At 47.7% G+C, this 27,369-nt stretch overlaps 12 protein-coding genes across 12 annotated transcripts; 6 read left to right on the forward strand and 6 right to left on the reverse strand.

Annotated features, from left to right (window-relative positions):
- Positions 1-89: 89 nt before the first annotated feature.
- On the reverse strand, positions 90-677 carry PHATRDRAFT_36446 (predicted protein; the record flags this gene model as incomplete). Its single annotated transcript, XM_002180977.1, has 1 exon — positions 90-677. One exon carries the CDS (start codon positions 675-677, stop codon positions 90-92), a length of 588 nt encoding a protein of 195 aa, XP_002181013.1.
- A 936-nt stretch (positions 678-1,613) lies between these two features.
- Positions 1,614-2,600, forward strand: PHATRDRAFT_13123 (predicted protein; the record flags this gene model as incomplete). The annotated part of the gene is made up of 1 exon (XM_002180800.1): positions 1,614-2,600. One exon carries the CDS (start codon positions 1,614-1,616, stop codon positions 2,598-2,600), a length of 987 nt encoding a protein of 328 aa, XP_002180836.1.
- A 67-nt stretch (positions 2,601-2,667) lies between these two features.
- Positions 2,668-4,148, reverse strand: GWT1 (predicted protein). Its single transcript, XM_002180978.1, has one exon. It carries the CDS (start codon positions 4,031-4,033, stop codon positions 2,696-2,698), a length of 1,338 nt encoding a protein of 445 aa, XP_002181014.1. The 5' UTR covers positions 4,034-4,148; the 3' UTR covers positions 2,668-2,695.
- A 445-nt stretch (positions 4,149-4,593) lies between these two features.
- PHATRDRAFT_36449 (predicted protein) lies at positions 4,594-5,133 on the reverse strand (the record flags this gene model as incomplete). Its single annotated transcript, XM_002180979.1, has 1 exon — positions 4,594-5,133. One exon carries the CDS (start codon positions 5,131-5,133, stop codon positions 4,594-4,596), a length of 540 nt encoding a protein of 179 aa, XP_002181015.1.
- A 585-nt stretch (positions 5,134-5,718) lies between these two features.
- Positions 5,719-6,026, forward strand: PHATRDRAFT_54589 (predicted protein; the record flags this gene model as incomplete). The annotated part of the gene is made up of 1 exon (XM_002180801.1): positions 5,719-6,026. A coding segment is annotated over one exon (225 nt), but the record flags the coding sequence as incomplete, so codon positions are not given.
- A 626-nt stretch (positions 6,027-6,652) lies between these two features.
- On the forward strand, positions 6,653-8,033 carry PHATRDRAFT_46483 (predicted protein; the record flags this gene model as incomplete). Its single annotated transcript, XM_002180802.1, has 1 exon — positions 6,653-8,033. The coding sequence occupies exon 1, from the start codon at positions 6,825-6,827 to the stop codon at positions 8,031-8,033; it is 1,209 nt and encodes a 402-aa protein (XP_002180838.1). The 5' UTR covers positions 6,653-6,824.
- On the reverse strand, positions 8,001-10,202 carry PHATRDRAFT_46484 (predicted protein). Its single transcript, XM_002180980.1, has 2 exons — positions 10,028-10,202; positions 8,001-9,916 (listed from the first exon to the last, which is right to left on the reverse strand). The coding sequence occupies exon 2, from the start codon at positions 9,869-9,871 to the stop codon at positions 8,123-8,125; it is 1,749 nt and encodes a 582-aa protein (XP_002181016.1). The 5' UTR covers positions 9,872-9,916; positions 10,028-10,202; the 3' UTR covers positions 8,001-8,122.
- A 561-nt stretch (positions 10,203-10,763) lies between these two features.
- PHATRDRAFT_46485 (predicted protein) lies at positions 10,764-12,751 on the forward strand (the record flags this gene model as incomplete). Its single annotated transcript, XM_002180803.1, has 1 exon — positions 10,764-12,751. Exon 1 carries the CDS (start codon positions 10,982-10,984, stop codon positions 12,749-12,751), a length of 1,770 nt encoding a protein of 589 aa, XP_002180839.1. The 5' UTR covers positions 10,764-10,981.
- Positions 12,752-13,560: 809 nt separating this feature from the next.
- On the forward strand, positions 13,561-15,488 carry PHATRDRAFT_46486 (predicted protein; the record flags this gene model as incomplete). The annotated part of the gene is made up of 2 exons (XM_002180804.1): positions 13,561-13,788; positions 13,926-15,488. 2 exons carry the CDS (start codon positions 13,561-13,563, stop codon positions 15,486-15,488), a joined length of 1,791 nt encoding a protein of 596 aa, XP_002180840.1.
- A 198-nt stretch (positions 15,489-15,686) lies between these two features.
- PHATRDRAFT_46487 (predicted protein) lies at positions 15,687-17,507 on the reverse strand (the record flags this gene model as incomplete). The annotated part of the gene is made up of 1 exon (XM_002180981.1): positions 15,687-17,507. One exon carries the CDS (start codon positions 17,505-17,507, stop codon positions 15,705-15,707), a length of 1,803 nt encoding a protein of 600 aa, XP_002181017.1. The 3' UTR covers positions 15,687-15,704.
- Positions 17,508-18,026: 519 nt separating this feature from the next.
- PHATRDRAFT_46488 (predicted protein) lies at positions 18,027-19,627 on the forward strand (the record flags this gene model as incomplete). Its single annotated transcript, XM_002180805.1, has 1 exon — positions 18,027-19,627. The coding sequence occupies one exon, from the start codon at positions 18,027-18,029 to the stop codon at positions 18,720-18,722; it is 696 nt and encodes a 231-aa protein (XP_002180841.1). The 3' UTR covers positions 18,723-19,627.
- A 3,253-nt stretch (positions 19,628-22,880) lies between these two features.
- On the reverse strand, positions 22,881-26,049 carry myoA1 (predicted protein; the record flags this gene model as incomplete). Its single annotated transcript, XM_002180982.1, has 5 exons — positions 22,881-23,275; positions 23,621-24,791; positions 24,865-25,412; positions 25,497-25,542; positions 25,609-26,049. Coding segments are annotated over 5 exons (2,601 nt in total), but the record flags the coding sequence as incomplete, so codon positions are not given.
- Positions 26,050-27,369: the final 1,320 nt, after the last annotated feature.

The raw sequence follows: 27,369 nt of genomic DNA on the forward strand, positions 1-27,369 counted from the left end.
ATGAAGAGATGGGACGAATACTAGAGAAAAACGAAGTGCACTGTATTTTGTAGTTGTACAGACGAAAATATGGAAGGTACGAAATCGTACTATGCCGTAGAATCGATATGAAAACCCAGCTGTCGACGGCGCGTCTCGTGCGGTGTGAGTTCATCTACGTCGTCGCCATTGTCACCACAATCGAACTCTCCATGCACTTCCTGCAGGAACAGATCCTTCTCGTCGTTGGTCATCAGATCGAGGCCAGACTGCAAACAATCCACCAAAATGTCTACATCAATCCGTTCTTCCGATTCTTTCAAGTCGTTTAAACAATCTGCAAATGCATCTGTGACCATGTCCATGTAGGCGACTCGTAAATCTTCGTCCGATGAGCCGACCGCAGTCGGAGCACTAAGTTTCCTACCCAGTCTCTCATCGTGTTGGGCCATGGCAGTTTTTAAGTCTCCCCAAGCTTGGGTCACGTCTCGGCGCGATTGGTCCAACACATCCCAAATCGTCTCCGGATTTTGCCAGGGACTGTCTATTTCGTGGGGATCTAGTTCGGAATACTTTTGGACTAGTGAGACGGCCTTGCTGGCAGCTTCGCTGACGGCCAAGGCCTCCGTTTGAAACGGAAGAACAGTTCCTTCCTGGACTCTTCCGACACCGGGGCTAGTAAGGGACCCTTCCGACATAATTGGTAGAGAGAGAGAGAAGGAAGGAACGTGATGGATAGATGCGCCAAAACAATCGAGAGGAGGGTGTCGAGAAAGAAGTACTGCCGATGTGTTGCTTACATTTCACTCACAGATATCCGCAACTTGATTTCTTGGTGGTGCCAAAACGAGAATGGAGTGAATCGTGAATCGAGATCGAAGCAACATAACCTCAAAACGTCGACTGTGATGACTTGCTTTCATTGGTTCAAAATAACCATTGCTGTCCATCGATCGCTCTTCTCTCAAAAGATTCGTACTTTCGAGAGAGATGAATCGCTGTCACTGTCCGTCGATCCAAAAGCGCGTCGGCCAACGTAATCGCCGTTTCCGGCTAAAACGTTCATCACTTTCTCCCCAAAAATCGTTGCGGCAGTTCTCGCACTTCGTTCTGCCCGATGAAGAGAACAACCATTGGAAAGGACACATGCACTTGCACGTGCCTGGTCGCATAACAAGACAAGGATGCAAAGGATTATACTGGGTAGAAGTTGGAGAGCGCTGTGGAGACCTTGTCCGTGCGGTTCTTCTCGCCAGATTCTTCTTTTTTCGTCGGAGTCTCAGCCACTGCTACCAGCTGTTTCGCTAGTCAATAGCAACAACCAGACGAGGACCGCTTTTGGCCGCAGACACTTGTTACCTCTGTTGTCGGATACAACTATTCCTCCGCATGTTGCGACCATTGTCGAAGAGTACGCAGCCAAGGACCAAACCTCCGCCAGTTTGCAGATGCTTATGCGGACTGGCCGAGGTGAACTGCTGGGAAATGCTTATAAAAGGGAAGAAGCAAAGCTGGGGCAGCGCTTGGCTACAGAACCAATTTTACTCCAAACAGCCAGGTTCTTGCAACACGAAATACCTATTCGCCTTGCTCATCGCATTGTAGATCTAGCCAACGTTCCCATGATGCGGGACATGCCGTCGGTACAGACCGTCAAAGAAATCTACATTGACAGCTTTCTAGAAATGCTGGACTATCCACAGATCCATACACCCGACGACCAAGCGGACTTTGCTGATGGTCTGGAGTCTCTGTACGCCAAACACGCTAACGTCTTGGTTCAAATGGCCAAGGGAGCTTTTCAATTGCGCAAAGCCGTAAGGTCTGGTCAAGTAAAAGGCAGCCGCAACAACGAAGATAATGACGACGACCGCCATCACGTGTCCTTTGAATGTATGGAAGAATGCCATAAATTCCTCGATCGATTCTATACATCCCGTATCGGTATTCGCGTTTTGGCTGGACAATACTTGGCCTTGCACAGCAACCATGCCTCGTCGGGATCAAGCTTGAGTGACGATACACCTAACAAGCACGACGACAAGTATATTGGTATGATATGCCTGAAAACTTCGCCGTCAGCCATTGTCCGCCGGGCCGCTAGTGACGCAACCACCATGTGCTTACGCAAATACGGGATAGCTCCACGAGTAGTGGTCCAAGGGCGGCTCGATTTGACCTTTCCTTACATACCCACTTATTTACACTACATTTTACTCGAACTGCTCAAGAACGCCCTGAGAGCCACCACGGAACACCATGCATCCCTTGCTGGTCCTTTACCATCCGTTACTGTCGTAATTGCCGATGGGGATGACAATGAAGATGTGGTGATTAAGATTATGGACGAAGGTGGAGGGATCCCCAGATCGCGAATCGAAAAGGTCTGGTCGTACCTCTACACGACAGCCGATCCCTCCATACAAGAAGGCTTTATTGGAGAGAATGATCACAGCAGTGCTTCACCGATCGCTGGACTGGGATATGGTTTGCCAATTTCGCGTAGCTACGTGCGGTATTTTGGTGGCGATATGGATTTGATGTCCATGGAAGGATATGGGACGGACGCCTTTTTGTATTTAAAGCGCATCGGTGATTCGAAAGAACCCTTGCCTGTTTAATTGAAGCTTTATAGATTTCATCAATTTTGTACTGGTCGTGACCATCAAGCGCATGCGCAAATAGTGTTATACGAAACATACATTTAATCAACATATCACATTATTTTTTCCTTTCCAGGAGGTAGCCTTGAGAAGAAGCCTTTAAGTTTGGGGATGAGAATGTTGAGCGACACCGCCAGTGTCCCGACCCCAGAGATGTAGACTAGCAGTATTACGAACGCGGTGGTGTCATTTTGTTGCATTGTATCGAATGACAAATTTACAATTCCCGTCATTAAATTCGCCCCGACAAAGCAAGGTAACCCATGTTTGTTTACGGTGTTTAGTACGAAAGGTACCTTGTCATGCCCAACGCAAACGTATCGCACGGTAGTAAGAATCAAAATGTTTACTAGGAGGACCCAGACGGCAAACACAAGATTGGTTGAGCGGCGGGATGCTGTCAAGCCGGACGCTTCCAATATCAACCAGAATAGGGTCAACCCTCCCGTGAATTTGAACAATCCAAACTTCAATCTGTAATTGTCGTCGGGCGCTCTCCAGAGATATTGAGAGCCAAACCATTCGCTTAATAGATATATTGCGCTGTATCCAACACATCCAAGCAATCCTTCCCGATTGGCTGCGAAAAAGTGACATATATTGTGGTCGAATTCAAGACATTGTCGAGGCGAATCCTCGATCCATGTCTGAAGCCCGAAAGAATACAAAGCAAATTGGTAGAAACTCAAAAGAGCCACTGGAAGAGTCCAAGTGGGACCTGGTAGCAGTGCCCCGACCGGTGACAAGATGGCTAACGTAAAGGAGAAGTTCCAATGGACACCATACTCGGAGACATGCTCCTGATACTCCAACTCCTTGTGAGCAATCAATCGCAAGACTCCCAATGTGAGCAGCGGCAAGGTCCGTGCAAAATCTCTCCGGGTATTCGCTGTCTTACCCCGGGCACGAGTCGATACTAGACCAGCAGCAATCACAAACGACGCAGCACCCATATCCATAAGGCTGTAGCCACGTTCTTCTGTCTTGGCAAATCGCCGGGGAAAAAAGTGAAAGTCCACGGATAAAATAGCTACAAACGTCAGATAAAGGAGCGAAGATCGATACACAGTCAAGGTGACTCGCCGCATATCGTCAGTCCTCTTTAGTACTTCTCTATTTGGTCTGACGGACTCGTTTATGATGGCAAAGGTAAGTTCTGAGGCAAGGTAAAGTACACCATACGGATAAAGCAACTTGCTTTGGCACAGAATCATGGGAATCCAAAATGTTATTGCTTCGGAGACAGACGACTGCCATGGATTCGCACTGGGGAGAAATTGGAAACTCCAAAATCCAATAGGAATGCAAGACAAAACTAGCAGCAGCTCGAGAGGCGTTGTCCCTTCTAACCCCATGACGAAGGCTTCTTTGGCGAGCTTTTTCGCAAACATACTATCCCGCTAGTAGTCACTTCCTGTCCAGCAAAGTACGAACAAAGTGCTACTATCGATGCAGTTCGGTAAATTCATGGTATTGTATTCCCTACTAGAGAGGAAGCGTCGACGCCTCAGCATTTTCATGCCGAATCATTGCGACAAGGACCAGCTGTATATAGAGTGGTGAAAAATCCCTCTCTGTCACAAATAAGTGTGATTGACAGTGACAGACACTGACTGTGAACAAAAAGCAGGTGCAAACTTGATTGAAGTCACTGCGACAAAAGGCGAAGCTACGGGATTTTTTTTCTTGCTCAAAAAGTTCCTTCATGAGTTCGTTACCTAGCTGTAATAAATGAGCATAGCTATACATGAGTCTATAGCATATACCCAGTCAGCATACCTAGTACGCTGGACAGAAAATCGAGGTTAAGAAGTGATGCACAAGTTGAGAATGCGCCGGTCGTTCTTCCGTTCTCCTCAGCCTAACAGTCGCTTGATTCGTAGGTGAACACAGCGCCAGGTTTCAATGCTTCCGTTTCAAGAAAGATTGTCCACTTGAGAGACAATAGTGATCAGGGTTTCATTTTTTGCTCCTGTAGCAGTTGTACCGCTTCGCTGGCATCCTGCATAGTCAATCCGCGATGACTGTTCGTCTTGACAACATGTCCGTCAAATGTGTTTCGGAAGGCTCGATTGGCATCGCCTTCGAGCAGTTCTTCGTCATCAAGAGCGACCCATGCAGCAACTTTTTGGTCATTTTCACAGAGCCATGAAAATATTTCATGCTGTCGTTCAGAATGCATACAGGGATCCGTAAAATCGTAGAATTCAATTGATTTCAGAGGTCCACCTTGATTTACACCGTATCGATGAAAATCGCGAAGAATATCTTGCCGAAACCGCTCTTGAACACGCCAAGTTGAGGACAAGACAATTTCCGTTTTACAATTGGGCGACGACGACTGTTCAATAATTGACGTCAAAGCCTTTAAGGTTCGATCCGGAAAAAGATCTTTTAAGCCGCTTGACAAAAAGGGTAATAAAACTCCGTCAATATCTAGAAAGATAACGTTGATGGCGTTAGAGGTAACAATCCTTGGGCTTCCGACCATGGTCATGCATATTCCTTCATTATTCTATTCGACTTTCACTGCAATTAATTTTTCTGCCGGTTGACTGTGAGTCGAAAACACGCAGAAAAAATGGTAAGCGTCGGTAGTTTGATGACATCTCTAGCTAGAGCTAGGGTAGGCCTTTCCAGATGTCGTACGTGATTCAAATCTGGAGCTTGGAAATTGGAGAGCCCCTCAAATGTCTGTCCGTCTGCCGATGTTGGCTACCAGACTGTGAGTTCCGCCAACCGCATATCGCTCCACGAGGAAGCCCAGAGGCCGGGCCGCCAGTCTGGAGTATGGTCAGCACAACTCGATCACTGAACAGAGAATCAACCATGGTACGTTACCGATGTTCCAAAGGGGCGTGCGACTGACGAAAGGTACACACGAGAAAAGTTCGGCTTGCAAAGAAAGAAGGAAGTTAGCGCTTCGCTGACGAGGAACAAAACCCCAGGAAAACAGGATATCCGTTGCAATGTTGGTCTCTCTAGAATGACTGTTGTATTGTGATACAGTCATATACCAGCTACCTTGGCTCAAATTGCGATTTGCTTCCTTGTTTTTCTCAATAGGCAACTCAGCGACGTGCGGCAACGAGACAGGCGGGCGGCGACGGCGGGGGCCGACCCCAAGGAGCCGGTACCAACATTCTGCAATTTTACACGGACGATTCGCCGGGTCTACAAGTAGGCCCTACGACCGTACTGGTGGCCTCATTGAGCTTTGTCGGAGTCGTTGTTTTGCTGCATATTGTTGGAAAGTTCCGTTCGTAGAGAAGGACTGCGCCAAATGTTGCCGTTGGTTTTAATCAAGTGGAATGGCTACCTGGTTGAAGTGGGCTGTGCCTATTCTTGGGGTAGTCGAACTAACTGTAAGATCTCGTTGGGAATATCGGGCTTCTTGCGTAGCTTATCCATAGAAATATTTTATGACAGGCGTGTACTTTTTCTTTCTCTACCGTTTGATTACCCCAACCCCATGGCAATGCAGCGTCCTAATTGCTGCGTTGCCTGTTTGCCCGGGCTGTGCACGGACGGACAGATTGAGATACTCAAAACATCAGCACGCGACAACAGTCAAGCAGATTTGGGGTAAAAAATGGCTTTCTGCGGACAAAAAGCAGCGAGATTGCCTGTGAATAGAATCAAAGTGAATAGCCTAACCTTCCTTTGATGTAACGTATGGGGTTCATATTTCCTTCGAATCTCGGTTTTTGACGTAATTAGCTTCGCTTGCTAAAGAGAACTAGCTGGTAGCTCTCCAAAAGTTACTCTGTCCCGATAATGACGTCATATATTAGCGTCGTTACCATGGACATCTGATGCAAACCATACTAATCGTCATAAACAAGACTCCATCCATATCGCAGCCGACAAGCCGCGACCAGCTAGCTAACAGTAAAAATGCGCCAAAACTCATTATCACTGTCTAGTAGTAGCACGAGCACATGCTTGTCAATTTCCCCCGTCGCTTTCTATACCGATCCTCTTCACGAGTGAATTAATCTCATTACAGTTAGAAGCAGCGTGCAACTGATATCAACTAAATTCAGCCTGGCTTTGAAAGAGATCAATACTTATTTTAGCTGGTTTTCGAAGCATTCTTTGAACGCAGAGACTGATACTTGTTTTACATTAGCTGGTTCTCGAAGTATTTTTTCTGAACGCATATAAAGGAGATCGCTTGTAATGAACAACTTTTTCGATCGATTCAAACCCAAAAGCAAGGACAAGTCCTCGAAAGGTAGAGGAAATCCATTGGCAAGTCTGGGTTTGGGAGGCCCCAAAACGTTTGGAGGGAAAGGACAGAGTCTGGGCGGAAACCTTCCCGGAGAAATTATATCGATTGAACTCTCGGAGCACGGTCCGCTCGGTCTCCAAGTGGAGAAACGTTCCAACACACAAAAGACAGCTATTGTCGCCATGGTAGTAGAGGGATCGCAAGCCGAAAAGGCAGGGCTCCAAAGGGGTGATATTTTGTGTTTTCAAGGGTCCGAAGGCATGGAAGAAATTCTCTACGACATGTTTCTGGAACTGGCCAAGTCGAATCAAAGACCTCTTTGCTTTGAGGTACGCCGTGTGAGTACTAGGCAGGTAGCCTCCACCTCCACCTCAAAATCCAAAAGCTCCGCCGACTCCTACGCGCGTAAACAGGCTGTCATTGCCGCGGCTGAAACCCGCGAGAAGGCTGCCAAGCAAAAATACAAACCCATTCCCAAAACAAAAAACCTCCCCACTTTGCTGTCGGCGGCTGAACGACAGCAAATAGAAGAGGATCGTCTCGCTCGGGCCGCTGCTCATCATCTGGGAGACGCACCGCAGACGGAAGCTGCCAAAGCGGCAGCAGCAGCTGCGAAGGAAGAAGAAAGAAAATTGGCCGTAACGCTTGGGTACAATCCCTACGAACCCAATCGGACCACTGCAGGTCAAGCCCGCCACGCCACGGTAGCGACTAAACACGGAAGCATCAAGTCGTCTTCTCAGGAAAATGGCATTCCATCCGTTGCACCTCCGAAAGATGCGGTTATGCCCGAAGTGGATGATACTGATGCATGCAGCGACGAGTTCGAGGCTGCGTTTGAACTGACAGTGACCACGAACTCACACGATATAATTGTCAATAGTTTTGGGATCCTACGCAAACTCATGATTAACGCAACGACCAAAGGACAACAAGAAGGTGAAGAATCCGCGAAATTTCTACGCGTTCGGCTCGGAAATCCAAAAATTAAAGCGACTGTTCTGGACGTTGAAGGTGCACTCGATTTGATGCGCACAGTCGGCTTTGAATGGCTAGAAGAAGGAGGGGATTCCTTCTTGGTCTTTCCAAAAGGATGCCAAGGACCTTTATGGCTACCCTCGGCTCTGCGCAAGATGGAACGTTACGAATCTTCATAATTTATATATTTCGAAATAAATTCAATTGTATGCATCTATAGAAGGACAGCGAAAAAAAGTGGTATGAAGGGAGCCTCCTCGCTTGATGCTTACCAATCGTCGTCCCATTCATCACCGTCTTCGTTGTCGCCCGAGGCAACTTGGAGTTTCTCCACAGCCGCTGGGGTATCCACTTTGACGCCCGTTGACACAGTATCTGGAGAGTCCACACTCAATTCAGCCGCAACTTCATCTTCAGGTTCGGTGTTGTGTTCTTCCTCTTTATGTACCTGCATTTCGGTAGCTTCTGGCTGCTCCTTGGCTTTCTTCAAGCTTGTTTCCAATCCAAGCGCTCGTTCTCTCAATAACTCAATTTCTTGCTTCGCAGCGTCGAGCTCAGATTCGCGAGTTTCCATCCTTGCCTTTACCAACGCAAGTTCGTCTTTCCAAAAGTTTTCTTTTGTGGTGAGCTCAGACTGTGACAAAGCCAAGGACTCAACCATAGCAGCATGTTCACTTCGAAGAGTCTCCATTTCGTTTTTAAACGATGCTTCTTTGATACCCGCCTCGACCGATTCGGATCTCATCGTCTCCAAGGATTCCAACTTCGATTGTAACAAACTCGACTCAGCCAATGTCGTCTCCAAAGCTTCCTGTTTCTGTTCCGCCTGTCCTCGGGCCTGCGCAAGCTCACCACGAACCGACTCAAGTGCTGCTTGGAGTGCTGCCATTTCTTTCTCATTAGCGCACGCTGCCTCGCTCATGTCCGCAATTTTTTTTTCCAACTTTGCAACCATTTCGTTATCGCTGTTTTCTCCGGCTGTATTAGGTTGCACACGCGAATCATCCAACATGCTAGAACGTAACGCAGCCAATTCGGAGTCTTTTTCAAAAAGCTGCATTTTGAGCGTTTTTATGAGCTCATGCGCGGCTTCATCGGGCTGAAGGTCAGGCGATGTCTGTTTGAGGGTGGCAATTTCTTGGGACTGCATCTCCACAGTGGCGTGCAGCTGGTCGCGTTCTTCTAGAGCTTGTTTGAGTTGCTCCTGCAACTTTTCAGTGGCGGCATCGTTGAATTCAATTTGTTCGTCGTCCCCTTCGTCATCGTCTTCGTCTTCGACTTCATCCCGATCAAAAGACTCGTCCAAATCGTCATCTTCGTCGTCCCATCCAAGTTCTTCTTCTTCGTCCTCGTCATCTTCGTCAACGCTCTCATCCACAGCAGTATTGCGAACAAAGGGCGGACGCGAACCAAACAAGCCCGCCTTTTCCGCTTGATTTTTTGTCATGCTCGTCAATCTTGGAAACGGCCGGTCTTGGTTGTCCTCAGATAGAGTGGCGGTCAAATTCTTGACCGCACCACCCAAAAATCCAGTGACTGATCCAATAGTTTGAGAGACGGCTCGTTGACGTTGTTCCATCTCCCTTTGCTCCTCTGCCTCCCACGTATCACGGATGCGCTCCTCGTCGCAGCGATAAAAGTGGCGCTCCCAAAAGTCGTTGTAAGGCACGTCGGTGGGGACGAGCGTTTCAAACTGTACTTTCAAGGAATCGGGGTAGAGTTCCAGAAGCTTGCCAATTTCATCAGTCCGGGCCTCAATCGAAAAGGTTTCGAGAAAAGCCGCAACTTGCTTCGCTTCTTCCGCATCTAACTCGTCGTCTTGTTCTTCATTGTCTGCTTTCGTAGGGAGGGGTGTGGTGTATGTTTCCGTATTGAGCATACGGCGTAAACACTCTTCTTGTTCCGGGGTTATGTCGTCTTCTTCCAAGCGATCGTCCATGCTCGACAGCACATGAGATGTATCTTCCTTGACGGTCGACACGAACTCGGAAAAGTCGCTCCGTAAGGAATTCCACATTCTTAAATTGGCAGACGCTTGAAGCGATCAAAAGAGCAATGAGACCTGTCCAAAACAAAAAAAAAAGAAAAACGACGTGAGAAATCAACTCCCGGGAAAGAGATATTTTTTGCCAACGAACGACAAATTTAGTCCGCAAGCTTTTGGTAACCGCACTATTATGCCAATGCCATGGTAATTCCGGCCTGCACTCTCTGCATATGGTGGTTGCTTTCTCTCGAAACCAAATTATCTCCGCAATGAGAATTATGAATCCACGTATATTCCTAAAATGCTCGCGAACGCTTCATGAAAGTCTCATCAACTCACAAAATCCAACCACTTCCTGATGGGAACGGATCAATGCCCAAGAAACAATGGAGAAAGGAGAGTCGGCGATGCGATGTTGACAATAGATTCACTGTCAGCCCCCGCACTGTCACTTCAAAGAACAAAGGCCGCCGGTGGGCGTGTTCGGTCGTTGATGTCCCCCACGCTTCCCTCGTCGTTGACCTCCTGTCAATACTAGTAGAGAAGACTATGCCCCTTTGAGTCTTGCATTTTGGGTTCACCATCGCTACGTCAGAAAGAAAATTTCTCTAGATAGGCACGCCGTTGTTGTCAGAGGGATAAACAGTTACCCGCCAAAAATCCGTTAAGACAGCCTGGGCTGCAAACGGTATTCAATAGTATAGAATGGCGACAATATTGTCCTAACAAATCATACTTTACAGTTAATATTATTGTAGGCAATGCGCATGTTACAAAGAGGTCAAATCAAACCCCGTCAGACTAGCTCGCAACTGCAGCCAACCTACCGATTATACGAAAGTGACGACGACCCAATGGAATCCTGAGGACAGGGACAATGGCACGCGCTCTTAGACGCTTTTGTTGACGAACGGTGAGACACCTTACCTCACAGCCCGACTCTGCCGCAATTTTGTCTGTGGCTCGCAACAAACTTTAAACCACCCGACGCTCACAGTCAATAAAAGCTACACCGGTTGCCCTTTTTCCATTTGTTTCCATAGTGGACCGTGTCTGTTTGGTTTCGGCAGCTACTCTATTCGGCTTGTTTGCTTCGCGCTCTAACGTCGAGCCTCCGCGAACATACTAGTAATAGACCAGATGCTGAGAGCTACTTCAAGCCATCCAGCTGGATGTTCCCTGCGCTCCATGAAACTCTTCCTCTTATTGCTGTTGCAACACTTTGCATCGATCGTTGCATTCTCTCTCATTTCTCCCGAATGCTCATTCTATCAAATACGGACAAAGCCGGCTCAATTGTCTGGCACCGGTTGCACACGCAGCTGTAAGATACGCTTGACTAAACGTTACGGTCTATTTCAAGCCGACGCCGAAAGCGATGGTGCGTCCAAGCTCCCGCTTGAATCTTCGAACAGTACTTCGACGAGCGGCAGCACTACATTCGCCAGTGCCATCGCTTCGACCTTGGATGCCCCCGTATCTGACGCCGATCTCGATATCCTGGACTTTCTGGATGATATCACGGAGAACGAGCACGATTTGGTAGCATCACAGAAAGAAATTGTAGCGACGCTGAAAGACATGGCAATCTCGACAACCGCAGAATCTGTTCCCTCCTCCAACAACAGAAGGATTCAAGACTCTCAGTCTGATTCTTTGGCACAGGATGCAGCGGCAGACGACTTTGAACCAACCATATGGAAAATCTTGACCGAAGGAGGAGTCAATCCGCTCCTGGAGTCTAACTTTATCAATCGGGAAAACTCTGGCAATGTTTTTAAGAACGGGATTGGTGGTGATGGTGGCGTTGTCTATGACGTTAACCGCCTCAAACGCAATTTGCTGCAGGAAACCATGCAGGCGTTCAAACAAGATTTACTCCGACTTCTCAACACACCCGATGCCACCGAGCACGCCATTGTTGATAAACTCGCAGCGCTGGTCCAGGCCAGCCCGGTTCGCACGACGACCGATTCGAATCTACTAGACGGTACATGGGGACTGGCATACCTCTCCAAGTACACCACGTTACAAGACTTAAAAACTTCTGTGGTGGAGCGCCGCAGACAGGCTCGTACCCAGGAAGAAGAGAAAGAAAAGCAGAGCTCCTCGCTACCCCCGGCGCACCGAAATACAGGCGGGAAGGAAGGCCTGTGGCGAACGTCGCAACGGGTCTTTTACTTGGAAGATGTGAGTGACGACGAAGATGCCTACGTACTAGATCATCAGTTTTACGTAGGTGGCTGGCTCACCAAAACGACCCGGTCGGCGGTACGAGGCCTCACACGGCAAAGTTTGCGATTAGAACCGTTGTGTTCGACCTGGACCATAGGTGGACGAGCGATCAAGAATAACACGTCTTCTCTGCCAATCTCCCAATCATGGCAATTCATATATTCGGATATAGACCTGTGCATTGTCGCAGATTCTACGCAAAACGCCTTCGCCGTCTATACAAAACATGAGGACTGGGTGGATAGCACGCAACGCCGGAGACGAAAATGGAGATTGGCCCGTGATTATTTTCCAACCTTGATGCGTTCCAGGCGCACGTCAGCGGCCTCAATGACGTTGCAACATCAAAAATCTTGGGAGACGGCCCAACGTGGGGACCCATTGATCCGGGAAATCACCCTGGATCAAGCCCGTTTGCGTGTTTTAAAACTCGGGGATTTGTCGTTCAGCATGGATGACGAAGGAGCTTGGGACGGTATGGCTGACCCCTTTGTACATTTGACCGCCGACGAACGTCAACGCGTTCTCAAGGCCATGAGAGTGAAGGACGTGGAAGCCGCTGGAAAAGACCGTCGATCACAAGCACAGCGATGGGGATGGCTGACTCGGATGAACCCGTCCTCCCGACGGACTTACTTCAAAAAGCCGAAGGACAAACAACGAGATGCTGAATAGAAATATTTCCTCCGCTGTCCCCGAGAGTTTTGTGAAGTGACGACCGCACCAATCCAATCGGCCGATACAGAACTTTCCAAGCTTCAAGCATGAAGAAATTGCTTCTTTTGTTTGGTAGACATAAATTCGCAGGAATGAGCATCCCCTTCCATGCTTCAAGCACGAAAAGTGCTTCTTTTGTTTGGTAGTCACAAATCTGCTGTTATGAGCATCTCCGATAAACAGTTCAAAACCTCTGAATTTTTCTTCACAGTCAAAGGACCTTTAATGTAAACGGTTTAGGTTTAAAAGCAAGCAGTCCGATTTGTTTGGTGGAGACCATGAACCCTAACACAAAGGCTTTCTTTTGAACGGCAAACGCAAACGATTGGCTTGATTTTGTCTTTATGCCCTTTATGTCAAAATATCAAAAGAAACATAGATATGTCGGACAGTCCTACGGTTCAAACGGATACATATTGCCTCAACTCTGTTTTTCGGAATTATCAAAGATATCTTAGGAGCATGTTTTACCCTTATGGAACGATCGATAAATCTCAAATGTTTGTTTGCACTGCATGTAATTCGAAGCGCATGATTACTATTAGTGTCTAACGTATATATTAGCAGTAACACGTCCTATGAGCACCAGCATCAACGCCCGATTACTTACATTATTCAAGGAGGTATGCAGTCTTTCTTTGACTGTGTGAGCAGTCACTTGAATCATGAAGTGTTGTCGGCGCTAAGAGGAAATTGAAAAAAGGATCTCATTTCTTTCTGTTGCGAAATGCCTGTTTGAAATAAAATAAAAAACTTCAAAAGCCTCCATGAAGCGCTTCATCCGAAATTTGGCGACGTTAGCTTTGGTCGCAAGCATCAGGTTGTCGCATTCGGCCTATGCTTTCTCGGCCGAAGTTGGCAGCCTTGTAACACGTCCAACGAAAAGCCTACCAAGAAATCTCAAGGCCAACCATCAGCGCGTCGCCATTCCAGATCCGGCACCAGGCAAACTTGAAGTAGTTGTGCCTCCTAAATTGAAACCCAAATGGATGCCGGTACGTTCTCGTTGTTGTCGACAAGGAAGCTTTGGGTTCCGTCATTGAGACCGGGGAGCATGCAGTTTGACGCTAGTTATCGAACTGTTTTCTGCCCACATTTATGAACTTACCACGCCGTTCTGCTTTTTCACTAGATTCGTTGGATGTTTCGCCTTTTGCGAGTTTACGGATGGAGTAATCTGCTGCTTCTGGCAATGTTTTTCGTTAACGCAATTTCAAGTGTCGTGTTCACCGCAACCAAAGCTTTCACCCTGAACAAAATTGCCATGAAGCGTTTTGCCGGATTTATGATGACTTATTCTATGACCCCTTGGGTGGAGCTACGCTTTGATTTTGGGAGGATGCTGAGCTACTTTCCGTTCTTGATTCGTTCCGAATCCAAACTATTCACCCTTCGCAAACAAATGAGATCGGCCGATGAGATCTTGGGCGAACAGCGACTACCAACCGATGGAGAATTTATCAGCCATATTATTCAACGCACTCCATTGGCCTTCTACACTGAAAACACAGCCACAAAACTTGTAGCAGACTTGAGTCGCACCCAAGCTGTCGATACGTACGCAAACACGTTCGTCAACCAAGTCTATAAAATCGAAGTCGATAAGAGATCCTCTGAAATTACGATATACACCAAGGAAAAAGGCCCTATCACAAGGTCCAAAGACGGCGACGATACCTTTGAGCTCGCCAAGATGCATGCCCTTACTTCACTTAGCTACTTCATTGCCGGTATTGGTCACAGCTGGGTCCACTTTCTGTTTATGGATGCCGCCGCCGCCACCACTCACAATTTGTTGCGCAAGAAACACAAAAACTCTGTACTTTACAAGTTACTCGAACCGCATACTCGTTATACGTCACGAATCAACTGGGAGGCCCTTGGTGTGCAAGGTAACCTTGTCTTGGGAGGCAGTGCTCTGATTCGCATGGCGGGTGAAGCATCTGCAACAGCACCTAGAGGTGTACCACCTACCGCCTTCGTCAAGATGATGGAACCCTGGACGCCTTTCCCCATGTCTGGCAGCGAGTTTGTGCGCAACAACGCCAAACGCACGACTGACTACTATCTCTATACTGACGAGTTCGCGTGCCCACCTAAATGGTTAGAGGGGCCGAATACAGAAATTCCGTATATTCGGGGATTGAAGCGGTTTTATCCGATCATCAAGGAACATGTGGCCAACGTGTTGAAGTACGAGGATGAAGGGCTTGTCGATGCTTTCATTGCCGAGATGGACAATGCAGCGCGGGTTGAAAGGGACAATCTCGGTCTCCATCTGCAGCGTTTCGATCGAGTCGATATTATCGCGAGTATCATCTACGACGCCATGATCATTCATTCCACTGATCATTACTTTACACACGAAGTCTTTCGCAAGACTAATTTTGGCATTGGTACGCTGCGCCAACCCTTTCCTGTAAATTGGTTTCCCGGAAGACGAGTTCCAGAAGATATTTGCGACCCCGAGGATCGCGTTCGATACGCTAACTTTGCTGATGTCTTCGTTCAATGGAACGACAGCAAAGTATTTAGCAACAAGCTGTCCAAGATAAACTATAAGTTTCGACAACCCGAGCTGAAAAATATCGGTGCGAAGCTGGTGGATCGTATTGCAACAGAACACGATCGCATGACCGAAGATGGAGATATGTTTTGTCCAATGGAAAAGATCTCTCGAAGTATTTGTTGGTAAAGGCAGCGCTCTGCGCAGTACGTGTAAAAAAGTTATTTGCTTCTTGTGGCCATAGACTAGTGAAGGTATGGTCTGCTACTACTAATTACAAGTGATATGTTCTGTATGTACCGATCGCGGCAAGGATGTTTACTAACTGTGAATACATGAAGTGGTTTCCAGGCTAAACAAAATATGCGATTTCTCCACCAATCAATCATACTTGCAACACATATGTTAAGAGGTGAACTTGCCGAGATCCTTCCTGCTGTTCGCCATAGCGAGTATATCAGAGGCAGGTAATAACATGCCTGCAGGCGCCATGGATGTCTCCATTGGTATGTCCAACTCCTGCAAATGTATCGGGTCGAGTAGCCCTGTCAGGCATAATAAATCTTCTCGTGTCCATTCGGTAGATTCGGGTTGCGGCGAAGCAACTTCGCCAAGCTTGTAGCGTATAATTAGCGATTCCAACTGGACTTTACCGGGCACTGCCTGCAATGATTGTAACAGTGCAGTTTTAGATGAAATGGTCATGTTAACGAGCTGCACCCGAGTCAAGTTTCCAGACACCACCAAACTGTTTTTGCGATGCGGCGGCGAAGTGCCGGGTGGAGCAAATAACGCAGCCAAAGCAGCAGACGGGCGCGATTGTGGTGGTGTAGACGGATCCGATACATTGTGCAGCGATGTCCGTGGTGGCGGAGGTGCGAACATATTCAACATTGCCGGCGATGGCTGTTGCTTTGACTGGGATGGTTGCAAACGCGATGCACGTGGGACTGATACAGCGGATTGTCGCTTCCACGCCGGGCTCAAATAATCCAGATTTTGAATTCCAGGGCAATTTTCTAAAACCAGCTCTTGAAGATTGGGGCAAGTCGAGACTACAGAGCGTAATGCATTTTCCGAAATGTGTTGGCAAGAGCTTAACTTGACCCTTTCTAGCCGGTGGTATCCTGTAATTCGCACGGGATTGGCGTGCAAGTTTGGAGCTTTAACGCTTCCACGAACTGTGTTGATATGTATGCCGGCACTGCTAGGAGCAGAGGTCGCTGAAGAAGTTAGCAACAGTACGTGCCAATGTGTATCGGTGAGTGTTGTAAAATCGGAAAGTTCCAAACGCTTCAAGTTGGGTGGTATGTACAAGAACTCGGGTGCCAGCTTGTCTCCGATATTACGAATTGTCAAAGACTCTATGGAAGAAGCGTGATTGGTGAGAATCCTAGACAAGGCTTCCGTTGTGAATCGCGCATCGCTGGACATTTGTCGGGAGGATACGCGCTGCACAAATTCTGTTGCGTCTACAGTCGTCCAAGAGCTCGGTAATGTGCTGCCAACGTGTCGAAAGCGCCGTGACGTCCGCGCAATATTTCCCATCTCCCACAATGACAAAAAGGAAAAGACATGTTGTATTGTTTCGTCTCGCAAGGCTGCAAACGGATCCGTGATAATCTTGGCGCGATCGTTCCACAATCCCCGTACGCGGCGTTGGGTGTTTGCCCCAGGTTTCAGGCGTGTGATGGAAGTTCTTTCCGGTGCTTCTGATCGTCGACGCAATGCAGATTTCAACGGTGTGTGTAAAATTTGTTTAGGTGTATAGTACGATGATGAGGAAGAGTCGGATGAGGTTGTTCCTGGCACCGTTTCCAGTGGTTCTTGGGACACGGAGGAATGCGAACCGAACGGGACGAACGCGATGTTATCTAGAACTTTCATTCCCCGACGACGTGTGCTGAGTGGGTTTGATTGTCCGGTTGCTTCAGTATCCAGAGTGGAAGCGGTATGATCGTCATCGTCGTAGTCATCTTGTGGAATAGGAGGGTTTAAACGAGAGCGGAATCCGACCTCGCGTTGCGTGACAACCGATTGGGGTTGGGGCTTTTGGGGTACGACTAGGCCTTTGACGTTGCTGGATTGGTATGCAGAATCAGAGAGCGGGGGTATTGTTCGATCCTTTTCTAACTGTAGGTAAGGTACCGACGGAACAGGTGTTGTAGAAGTGGTACCTAGTTCGCAGAATGTTGTTGGTACTGTCATGGTGGAAGTTTTTATGAATTCGTTGCGCTGATGAATCGAGCTGAAACTCAAAATCGAACAAAGAAGCCGGACTCGCTCACTTCCTCCCGACCTTGTAAACATAGTATTATGTCGTCGTGTTCGCCACATGTACCTTGTTCGAATCGGAATTGCAATCTACGACGTTTCATTTTTACTTATAGCCTTTTGTCGCTTGCAGCGTCGAATACGGGGTACCAGCTAGCCAGTTCCAGCGGCAATATTGGACACGTAATACCAGATTGCGACTGGCCATCGTGACGTATACCCGAGATAGCCCAATGAAAGTTCACCGGGAGTTGTCAGTATTTCGCTTCCTCTTACATATTTTACACTTATAGCCATCCCTTGACTTCACTGTCAGTGACTTGTGCTTTGTATCAACACTTGCGGAGATGGATTGGCTCGATGAGTTGCTTTGGAGTAGTGTCACGACTGGAGTGGGAAGCATTTCACCAACTCGTAGGCAAATAGAAAATCGCCAAATTCACACAACCCACCATGGCGGACTCAGATGAAGATTCCACTGCTTTATCAGATGACAACACCGCCAAAGCTGGCGGAGAACCTAGAAAAGTTGTAACGGAAGACACTTGCCCAGAAACCGCGTCGAAATCGGCCCGGTTGGAGGCTCCAGAGGCGACTGGACGCACACAGGTTCGGTTACCGAACACGCTATTGGTCCTTTCGCCGATGGAAAGACATGCTTCCACGCAGCTCAAGGGAACGGACCTACTCGAAACCTTTCTTTTACGTATTATTCTGGCCAGTCTGAGGTGCAAGAAGGACTACCTTTCGAAGAAATCTAAGAGAAAGGGTCGAAGCGTACCCGCACCCCAAGTCCAACGGACAGTTTGCCGATCTTTTGGCGCTTGTCCAAAGCTTTACTGTAAAATTATGTCAAGCTACCTCATGGACCATTCTGTTCACACCAGTGGGGCTGAAGGGCAAGGGAGAGCCGGAAATCCTTTGCCGAGAGAGACTCGGATCCCACGTACAAAGGCCGTCACAATTGCTCTCCGCGAATTCGTACAAAAAGAACGGATGAATAGGAAACGAGTCACTGCGAGTCAGCTGTTGGATTTTTTTATGAAAGAGAACATTGTTCATATTTTAACGGATCCGCGCACTGGACTTTTATCAAAAACGGAGTTTGATTCAGCCCATCGTAACGTGCGTCGGTATCTGGAAGGCTAAGGGTACAGGCGGGGCCGTCGAAAGGACATTGCGCCAGATCCAGTGCTTATCTTCGAGCGCCATGAGTATGTGCAAGCTCTTTTTGCCAATGAAGCATTGCCAAAGGAACAGATACCTGCGCAATGTGTACTTGGACAAAAGTTACATCCATGAACAATACAACAAGTATGAGACTTAGTACCTTGGATCCAAGTAAAGATTTGGACATCAGATTTTGTAAGTACAAGCACAAAGGTTGGCAATACTGTCTTGCTGCCGCTATTCAGGGACCAGATCCTTTGGTGGACATCCTTGAACTTGCATCTGGAAAGGCTGGACTGGTAAAAGGAATTCTATGGGCATTCTGCCCACAGAAAAAGGATAGTCACAAAGGTGACTCCCTTCAATGGAGAAAATTTTGTTGATTGGTGAAAACATCAACTTCTACCCAATCTTAACCAGCCTTCTCAGCCTTCCCTTATCCACATGGATGATGCAGCATATCACAAGGTACATGGGGATCAAGTGCCAAAGCGGGGGAAGATGCAAAAGCACGAGTGTATTGAATATCTAGTCAAAAGGTATCGAGACCAAGGCCGGATGCTCCGCTGCGATGGTCAAAGCTCAGACAAAAGCCTGGATTGTTGCAAATGAGAAATTTGAATGCAGTAGATTGGCAGAGAAGCAAGGACACACAGTCTTGTTCACCCCACCATACCACAATGATCTACAGCCAATGGAGTATGTTTGGGCTCTGATTAAGGGCAATATTGATAGGCAGTTTAGTGTGAATTCAACTCTAGAGATTGTATACCGGCAACTGCTGAAAGAGTTTGACAATTTGCTGGAGTCTGGACATGACTTTATCCATGGTATGATTGAGAAGTGTATGAAGCTTGCATAAAAGTTTCTGGATGACATTCCTGTGGAGGATGCATCAGAAGAAGCATTGGAGGATGAGGAAGCCAATGACTATAGTACTTACAAAGCGGGATTAGACGAAGGTGTACCCCCTGAAAGTGATGATTCGATCGAAAGTGTAGCCAAAGACAAAAGGGAGGATGTGTTTGATGTGGCAAATGCAGACAACATCATGGAGAACAATGGAGACATCGAATTGGTGTAATAGGTTACTTATGCATCTCGTATCTACCTAGGTATCTTGAAAAAGGGTGGAGATGTACAATTATTTGATAATAGATATCATCAATTTAATAAAATATTATTCATTCTATTTCTGTTACTGTCATCAGCTGCGTATTGTACTCTCACCCTTTTAAATTTAGGAAAGGGCTGCAGCTGGGTGATATGATATTTATGTATTTAAACTGATTTTAGAAGAGTGTTTGACAACGTCAAATGTTAAGCATTTTGTCGCCGCAGGGATGAGCGCAGCTTGCGAAGACCACCCCCTAAGCTGCGACTGGAACGCATCGAGTTGGATGGGCTGCTTGGTGCATCGATCACAACTCGCTTGGCGCCACTGCCATTGCGGGTCGTGAAATTCTCACGATTCTCTATGCTTTCTGCTGAGTTGGCTGCTTTGATTATTGGAGGATCGATGTTCGTATTGGGTTTAGTGCCACCGCGTGTTGTGGAATCCCTCGTGGACGTAGATCGAGAGTTAGCGCTTGGGCTTGAGGATGCCGTGTGAGGTGAGGCTTGATCCATAGGACCTCCCCGGTTACTCGGAAGATTTCCGCCGTTGAAAAAAGCATGTTCCAACACATGCCTCATGGAATTGATACGCTTGTCGGGGTCATGGTGCAGCAAACTCTTTAATAAATCCCGAGCAACTTTATCATCTGGGATATGCTTAAGTGCTTTCCGTACACTTTGTTCATCCCAGCATCCAATCTTTCCAACCTCTAAAGAAGTCATAGCACGCTTCCCACGACATGCATACGGCGTCAACGGAACTCCGGCAATGGCTTCGTACACAATAACACCGTAAGCCCAAATGTCGTACGTCACTTGCGCGGTGATCGACACTACTGAGGCTTCTGCACTTTTCTTACCGCCAACAACGCGTCTGTTATCGACAGTTATTGATTCCGGAGGATGATAAAAACCACGTTCAGGGTTTGTTGACCCGCCGATAGGGACACTTCCGCCAACGCCCAATAGCTTCCATCTACTTCCGAACTTCCCAATATTGTGGGTTCCGAAATCGCCGTGAATGATTCCGTGCTCGTGCATATGAAGAAGAGAGATTCCGATGCGCTTCAACGTTTTTTCAGGAATGCGCTTGCCCTGCTTACGTAGATCGAGCATCATATTCTCAGCCGTTGTATCAGCACCTTCCATTGTGATACAATAACCTGGCTCAGCCATGGCCTCGGAATATGCAGCATGCTGCACCGTGTGATGCACGCTTATAATCGCTGGAACATAGTGGCGAGATAAATGGTAGTCCTTGCGAATCTTCAATTCTCGCTCAACAACTTCAGATCGCGATGTCAACTTTGCAATAACTTGCTGACCCTTTTCTTTGCGGATATGGCGAAGCTTATCATCAATATTCTGCTGGGAGCGACTTGTCAAGGTAGTCCTAATGCTATGCCGAGATATTGCAGAAACCTGCGATTGGTCGTCAAAGTCTTCGACATAAGCATTTTCGCCGCCATCTTTTTTCTCTTCGTGTAGAATGGTATACTGTCCATTATGGTGCAGTGGAGGATCGTATCGCAAAGCGTAAAAGATCTGAGTGTCACTAACAGGGTTAGTATACGCCGGTCGCTGATTCACCACTTCAAGTGTGTTAAAGAGACGTAGCATGACTCGAATTTCGTGCTTGCACACGGGTGTGGCAGATGCTAAAGCAATCTTCCCGTCGGGCCCTTCTATGTGTGCTAGAGCGAGTACCTGAGGCTGAGTGCAAGATTGCAAAACCTTCGTCACGACCTGGTGATACAAGTCATCTGTGTTGGAGACAATATGATTCCAAGAGTAGCGATGCGGAACGAGCTGAGCTCGCACCTTCTCACTTGTATCAATAGGAAGATCACGTTTCAATAGGTTGTGAACTATGAAATGAGAATGCTCGTTTTCGGTGGCGACTTGAATGGGAAGAAGCCCCGTTTTCCGGTCGATTGCCGTTGCTTGCTCTGGAGCATGATTCAACAGACCCATTATTGTTCGATCGTCGGCGTTGTGCTCAAATGCAAGGAACAGTGGGCTGTGACTTTCTCCGTTGAGCACTCCGGCGGCCTCGGGATACTGCATCAATACTGCGTTGATCACAGCTGCTCTGCATTGATATTTAATTGCAATCGCAATAGGAAGGTCACCGAACATATCCGTTCGCGATAATGCACTAGAAAAGCAAGTCAATAGCGTCTTTACTACAACCGGGTCGACAGCTTCCCCACATCGGAGGAGCAAATGCAGAGGAAGATCACCGTTTTCGTCAGTTCTCTTCGCGGAAGCAAAATTTTCGGCTAAAAGAGCAGTGATAACGCCAATCGAAGCATGATTAGTGCAGGCGATGTGTAAAGGAAGGCCACCGCCAGAGTCCGCCGGTGGTCGGTAAACCATAGTGTAAGCTCCTTCAGGAGACTTGGACAGTAGAAACTTCACTGTATCGACTGCATCGTAGTTCGCAGCAACATGAATTGGGAGCCTTCCCATCTTATCGCTCTCATTGACGCCTTCCTTGTACGCGCTGTAGATAATTTCGAGCGCCGCAAGATTGTCGTGTGCAGCAGCGTGATGCATCGGCAACGCACCCATATTATCTCGGTGAATTAGTGCTTTCGGGAAAAGCACCAAAACCATGTCGATCAAAAGAGTCCATGCACCGTTGTGCCGGGCAATCTTGTGCAATGCAAGCTCCCCAGTCTTTCGGTCTATTGCCTCCGCCAGCTCAGGCGCTTTGTCTAGAATCGCCTCAACCATGGCCCAATTCTCAGCTTGAATTTCACGAAAGAGTACAGCCGCCTCGGAGTGGTCCATAATTGCCCTATCCTCTTGAACGGCTTTGACTGGCGTAAGCTGCCTTTGCTGTATTGTTTCGACAGGCGATTGCACCGAGTGCGCTGTCGACGCCGCCAACCGTTCAAGTCGAGCAGCCTCGGCTAGTGATTTACGCACATTGCTACCACGCTGCATACTCTGGATTGATACGATAGCACGGATGATTTCGTCCTCGGAGGGCTGGTATGTGCGCATAGTATGAAACCGGAATGCCCGTTGGATTACAATAGCAGCGTAGCGACGAGCCATCACGATTTCTTCCATGAATATGCGAGCGGAACACCCGCGCCAAGCATTTTGAATCTTGACGATAGCACCCAAATAGCGCAAACCTTCTGCACGATAGCACGAAAGCTTCATGCGAAAAGTGCTCTGTATGATAATCACAGCTTGGCGCATCTGCATGTAGTGTGTCACACCAAGCTTCCCACGCACAACTTTCTGGATCAGGGACGCGGCAAAATGAAATTTATCAGAGCGCATTCCTTCAATACGGTCGAATGCCTCACGACGCAAAAAGACTTTCGTACGACCGAGTTGAAGACCTGCCACAGCACATCGAGAAGCAAAATCCAATGACTCGAACTCGGAAACACTTTCTGGTCGTGAAACATTGTGGCGTTCACGACGTTCTCTCATGGCCGCAGTGGGATCCTGTTTGCCTCGCTTTCGACGTTGGTCCTCAGGGGTCATAACCGAGCTCTCGACGACAAGATTAAATGGTGGCGCTTGTGGTCCGGCGTTGATCTTTGCCGTCTTAGAACGGACACCAAGTCGTTGTGAAAATTTCTGCAGCCCGTTTGGATCGCGGGATGCTTTCTCAACTTGGAGCAAGATCTGCATGAGTTGGTGTTCGTTATACCACAAGTCAAATGCGATTTTGGATATTAATCGTTTGAGATGCGTCTCCTTCTCCGTCTGACTGTTTGGCGAGAAGACAGGACTCTGCGGCGTTTCATCTCTTTGATCACCAAGGATATAGTACCGGGCTAGAAAAACTTCATGTGGATAGCGTGTAGGATAACCAGCACGGCTGACACGGACAGCCTCCAAGACTCCACCGCATCGCAACTGCTCAACAACGTTCTTCGGCTCGAAATAGTCAGAAGCTAATTCGTCGTTAGGTTTGAGACAACGAATGTAGTGCGGCACGGTCTCGTCAATCCGGGCGCGCAAAATTCGCAATTGTGTTGAAAATTGGGAGCTGACTGATTTCGTGGCTACTGTTCCGCGCCCAGCACGTTCTTCACTTCGAACGAACTTTTGAATCTCATTGATAAATTCAAAAGTGGATGACTTGAGAAGATCAGACGACGCAGCTGGAAGCTGGTCTTTATTCTTTTCAATCCAAGAATCCGTATTATACTCAACATAACCGGCATAATGTTCAATGCTGAATAGATGGTCTACGCGTTGTGCTGATGAAGCGTTGAAACGCGGGTGATTATCGCAACGTCCGTACAGATAGCGAGTGTACTTTTCGTCCGTACTTCTTGGGAGAATGCATTGTTCATCCAAAAGAGCCAAAACACCGGTATGCTTCTTGTCGATCAAATCCAACACATCCTGGTTGTCGGGGAATGAAATGAATTTCCACATAATGCCCTCCTTCTCGTACTCTTGCTGCTCCAGTTTGAAAACATATTTGTTAAATTGCTGCTGAAGTGCCTCGTTGGTATAGTTAATGCACAGCTGTTCAAAGCTATTGGTCTCGAAAGTCTCAAATCCAAAGATATCCAAGACACCGATTGATGCCGTACCATCAGTTGCTCGTTCGTCGACAATACTTTCGTTGACAGTTTCCACAATGAAATCGAACATTGCTCCATATACTGCTTTTATTAAAGCTTCCAGGGCCTTGGTGGACTCTTCGATTGTCAGCGGCTTATGAACAATCTCATCACCGGCGAGGATGACACGGGCGGTCAAGGAGGCAGCCAGCCCTTCAAATGAAATCCCGAGGAGCGCGGCGCAAGCAAGGGCCGCATCTGTCTCGTCAAGTCGGCAAGACTCACCGTCCCGAGACGACGTAAATGTGCAGTTTCCGGCAAACAACACTCCGGTGACTAGCCGCATGAGGGATCGTATTATCTCTGGAGAAAATCCCATCGTAGACTGATACAACCAAAACAAAAAGTTTGAGGAAAGTTGTTGTGTGGTATAGGGAAGACATGAAAATAGTACGTACCATAGCATCCAACATTTCCTGATGGTTCGTTCCATCGCTAACGCCGTCGCGGCGGTCGTAAGTACCACTTTGACTTAGAAGTCTGAAATCTCCGTATTGCATATTTCCAATATATAGTTCACGACGCTCCCGAGGTGTCGCGGCTGCCAAGAATTGGTAAAAGACATGGTAATTACGTTCGCCCAGACCAGGGTGAATCAAGCGTACCTTTTCAAGAAGGTACGTTTCCACCGAGGCTCCGGAGAGTTTTCCGGATCGTGTAAAACGAATATCAATGTATTTTCCAAATCGCGAAGAGTTGTCGTTCCGAATGGTACGAGCGTTACCAAATGATTCCAGGATTGGGTTACTCTTCAGAACTTGCTGCTCGATACTGACGCCTTCTCTCGCCGGACTACCACTCTTGCTGGGTGTCGATCGTGTAGTCTCAGCACGGCGTTTGGAAAGCATGGCAAAGTAGTTGAGCACAATCTTGGTGGTGACAGTCTTTCCAGCTCCACTTTCTCCCGAAACTAGGACACTCTGGTTTGTCGGTGCGTTGCGTTGACCTGCCGCCACTGCGCTCTGTCCACGCCGTAACGTCTTGGGGTTACCAAGAAGTTCATGGTTCTCCATACCTCGCATCATGGCACGGTATGCGTCGTCCGAGGTCTGATAGACATGCGGTGCCAAACGTCGCTTCGAGGGCACTTCACCTGCTGCCCGGCGATTCTTGAAAGGTGTGGTAACAGTAGAAGCTTTCACAGTTCCTTCTTCACCCTGCACGCGATAGGTTTCCATAACACTATCGTTGTAGATGTGGTCCATTCTCTTGAAAGGATTGACTGCAATCAAAATAGGTCCGGTGGCGGTGTAAATGATGTCCGCATCGTAACGCAATCGAAGAGCGTGTAGAATAGCGGGTTCGTGCAAATGAGTCAAACCAATCAAATCGTCCACGCCCCCGACTACTGTGGAGTCCACGCGAGTGCCAGGACTGGCAATCACCCCAGCTTCCGGATCTTCGCCGGAAAGATGAAAGGATGTCGGCAAGTTTCGCAGCTTGATGTCTTCGTGATCCGCTGTTTTGAGTTGTTCGGGATCGACCGTGACGATCACTTCAAACGCTTCTTCCTCAGCAAAGTACTGTGATCCAGATCGGAGCAATGCATGAGAAGACGATGGAGTTGGTAGGGTTACTTCCATGTTTGGGTCGTCGTTGAGCGTGAGGTTGATGAGCTCAACTCCCGACACCTGGACTGGTTCCTTACGCGTAATGACAGCAGGCACCCATCCCCAGTGGGAATCTCCCTTACGGAGCCATACGTGAGCACCCAACTCCATGGCTGCAACAAATGAGGCTACTGGTACGGTACCCGCAGCGCAATATATTCGATGGAAAGGAAAGTCTGTTCTTCGGAATCACTCTCCTTTCACCTTTCGTGCTCCGATTGCTACCGCAGACTTTGCTTTCACTATCTATAGTCAACAGTGAGTGAAATTGGCATCCGCACGATCGTGGACGATCGTGGAGCAAGAACGCCTTGGATATGATATTGCGTGTGTCGTTCCGCGGGTTGCGAGAGGCTGCGGAACGCGGGGATTCGAAAATGCTACTGGAAGGTGACTCCGGTACCGTCGGAATCGTAGCCGACTTCCGTGGTTGTCGCACGTCCAAAAGTGGACTGCTCCGCGCCGGCTAGTTAGTCTACAAAAACTATTTGATCATTTCTGTATGGTTATATAAGAGAAATATCCAATTGAACTGATAATTGATCGAAAAAATCGTTGCCAATAATATAACGATTTAGACCTTCGATGTATTTGCGGAGGTTTGTTCCCACGTGGTTCGACCTTTGTGTACTTCCAGGTTCTAGAGCTGGTACTGCCGTGGTGATCTTGCTGACCGCGGCAATTCTACTCGGAAAAGTCAAAACATTAGGATTTTTCTGGATAACAGATCAGGCTACCCTATCACTCCACATGTTAATATAGCTCTACTCCACTTCATCTGGTCAGTCAGGTAAATATTCAATTCTAGAATAGGGAAGCTAGCAGCCACCTTCCGGTACCTAGAAAAACCTTGGTTGAAAGAAGTCTCCAATATTCAAAGAAATTTCTTTGCTCATGGGCCAAACCCATTCAACGGAAGTACTCCTTCGTATGCAAAACTTTGGTGGAAACCAGTATTTTCTTACAGCGGGCGCCTGCCGACGATGGATCCGCCCTGCCAGTCGCCATTGCGCATGGCGGCCGGAAACGCTTCTTCTCTGGTCACGTTCTGGATTCGCCGCCTATGAATGTATACAGTTGGGTACATAGATCACAGAAGTATCGCCACGAACATTCGGATGCATGTTTTGCACAAATAAATATCAGATGTGTATGACGAGTGGCTACTACCAACTACCAGAAAACATACTCCAATCATTTTCTTTGATTTACGTAGAACATGTGTATAAGGTCATAAGGAGTACAACTAAGGTACGCGGAAGATATTTCGTATCTAGTGGTCAGTCTTTTTAT

The sequence above is a fragment of the Phaeodactylum tricornutum genome, chromosome 10 (assembly GCF_000150955.2).
Source record: "Phaeodactylum tricornutum CCAP 1055/1 chromosome 10, whole genome shotgun sequence".
NCBI classification, from domain to species: Eukaryota; Bacillariophyta; class Bacillariophyceae; order Surirellales; family Neidiaceae; genus Phaeodactylum; species Phaeodactylum tricornutum.

Excerpts from the sequence above, each read along its gene's own strand:
- GWT1 (XM_002180978.1), bottom strand. The coding sequence starts at position 4,033 with ATGTTTGCGAAAAAGCTCGCCAAAGAAGCCTTCGTCATGGGGTTAGAA.
- PHATRDRAFT_46484 (XM_002180980.1), bottom strand. The coding sequence starts at position 9,871 with ATGTGGAATTCCTTACGGAGCGACTTTTCCGAGTTCGTGTCGACCGTC.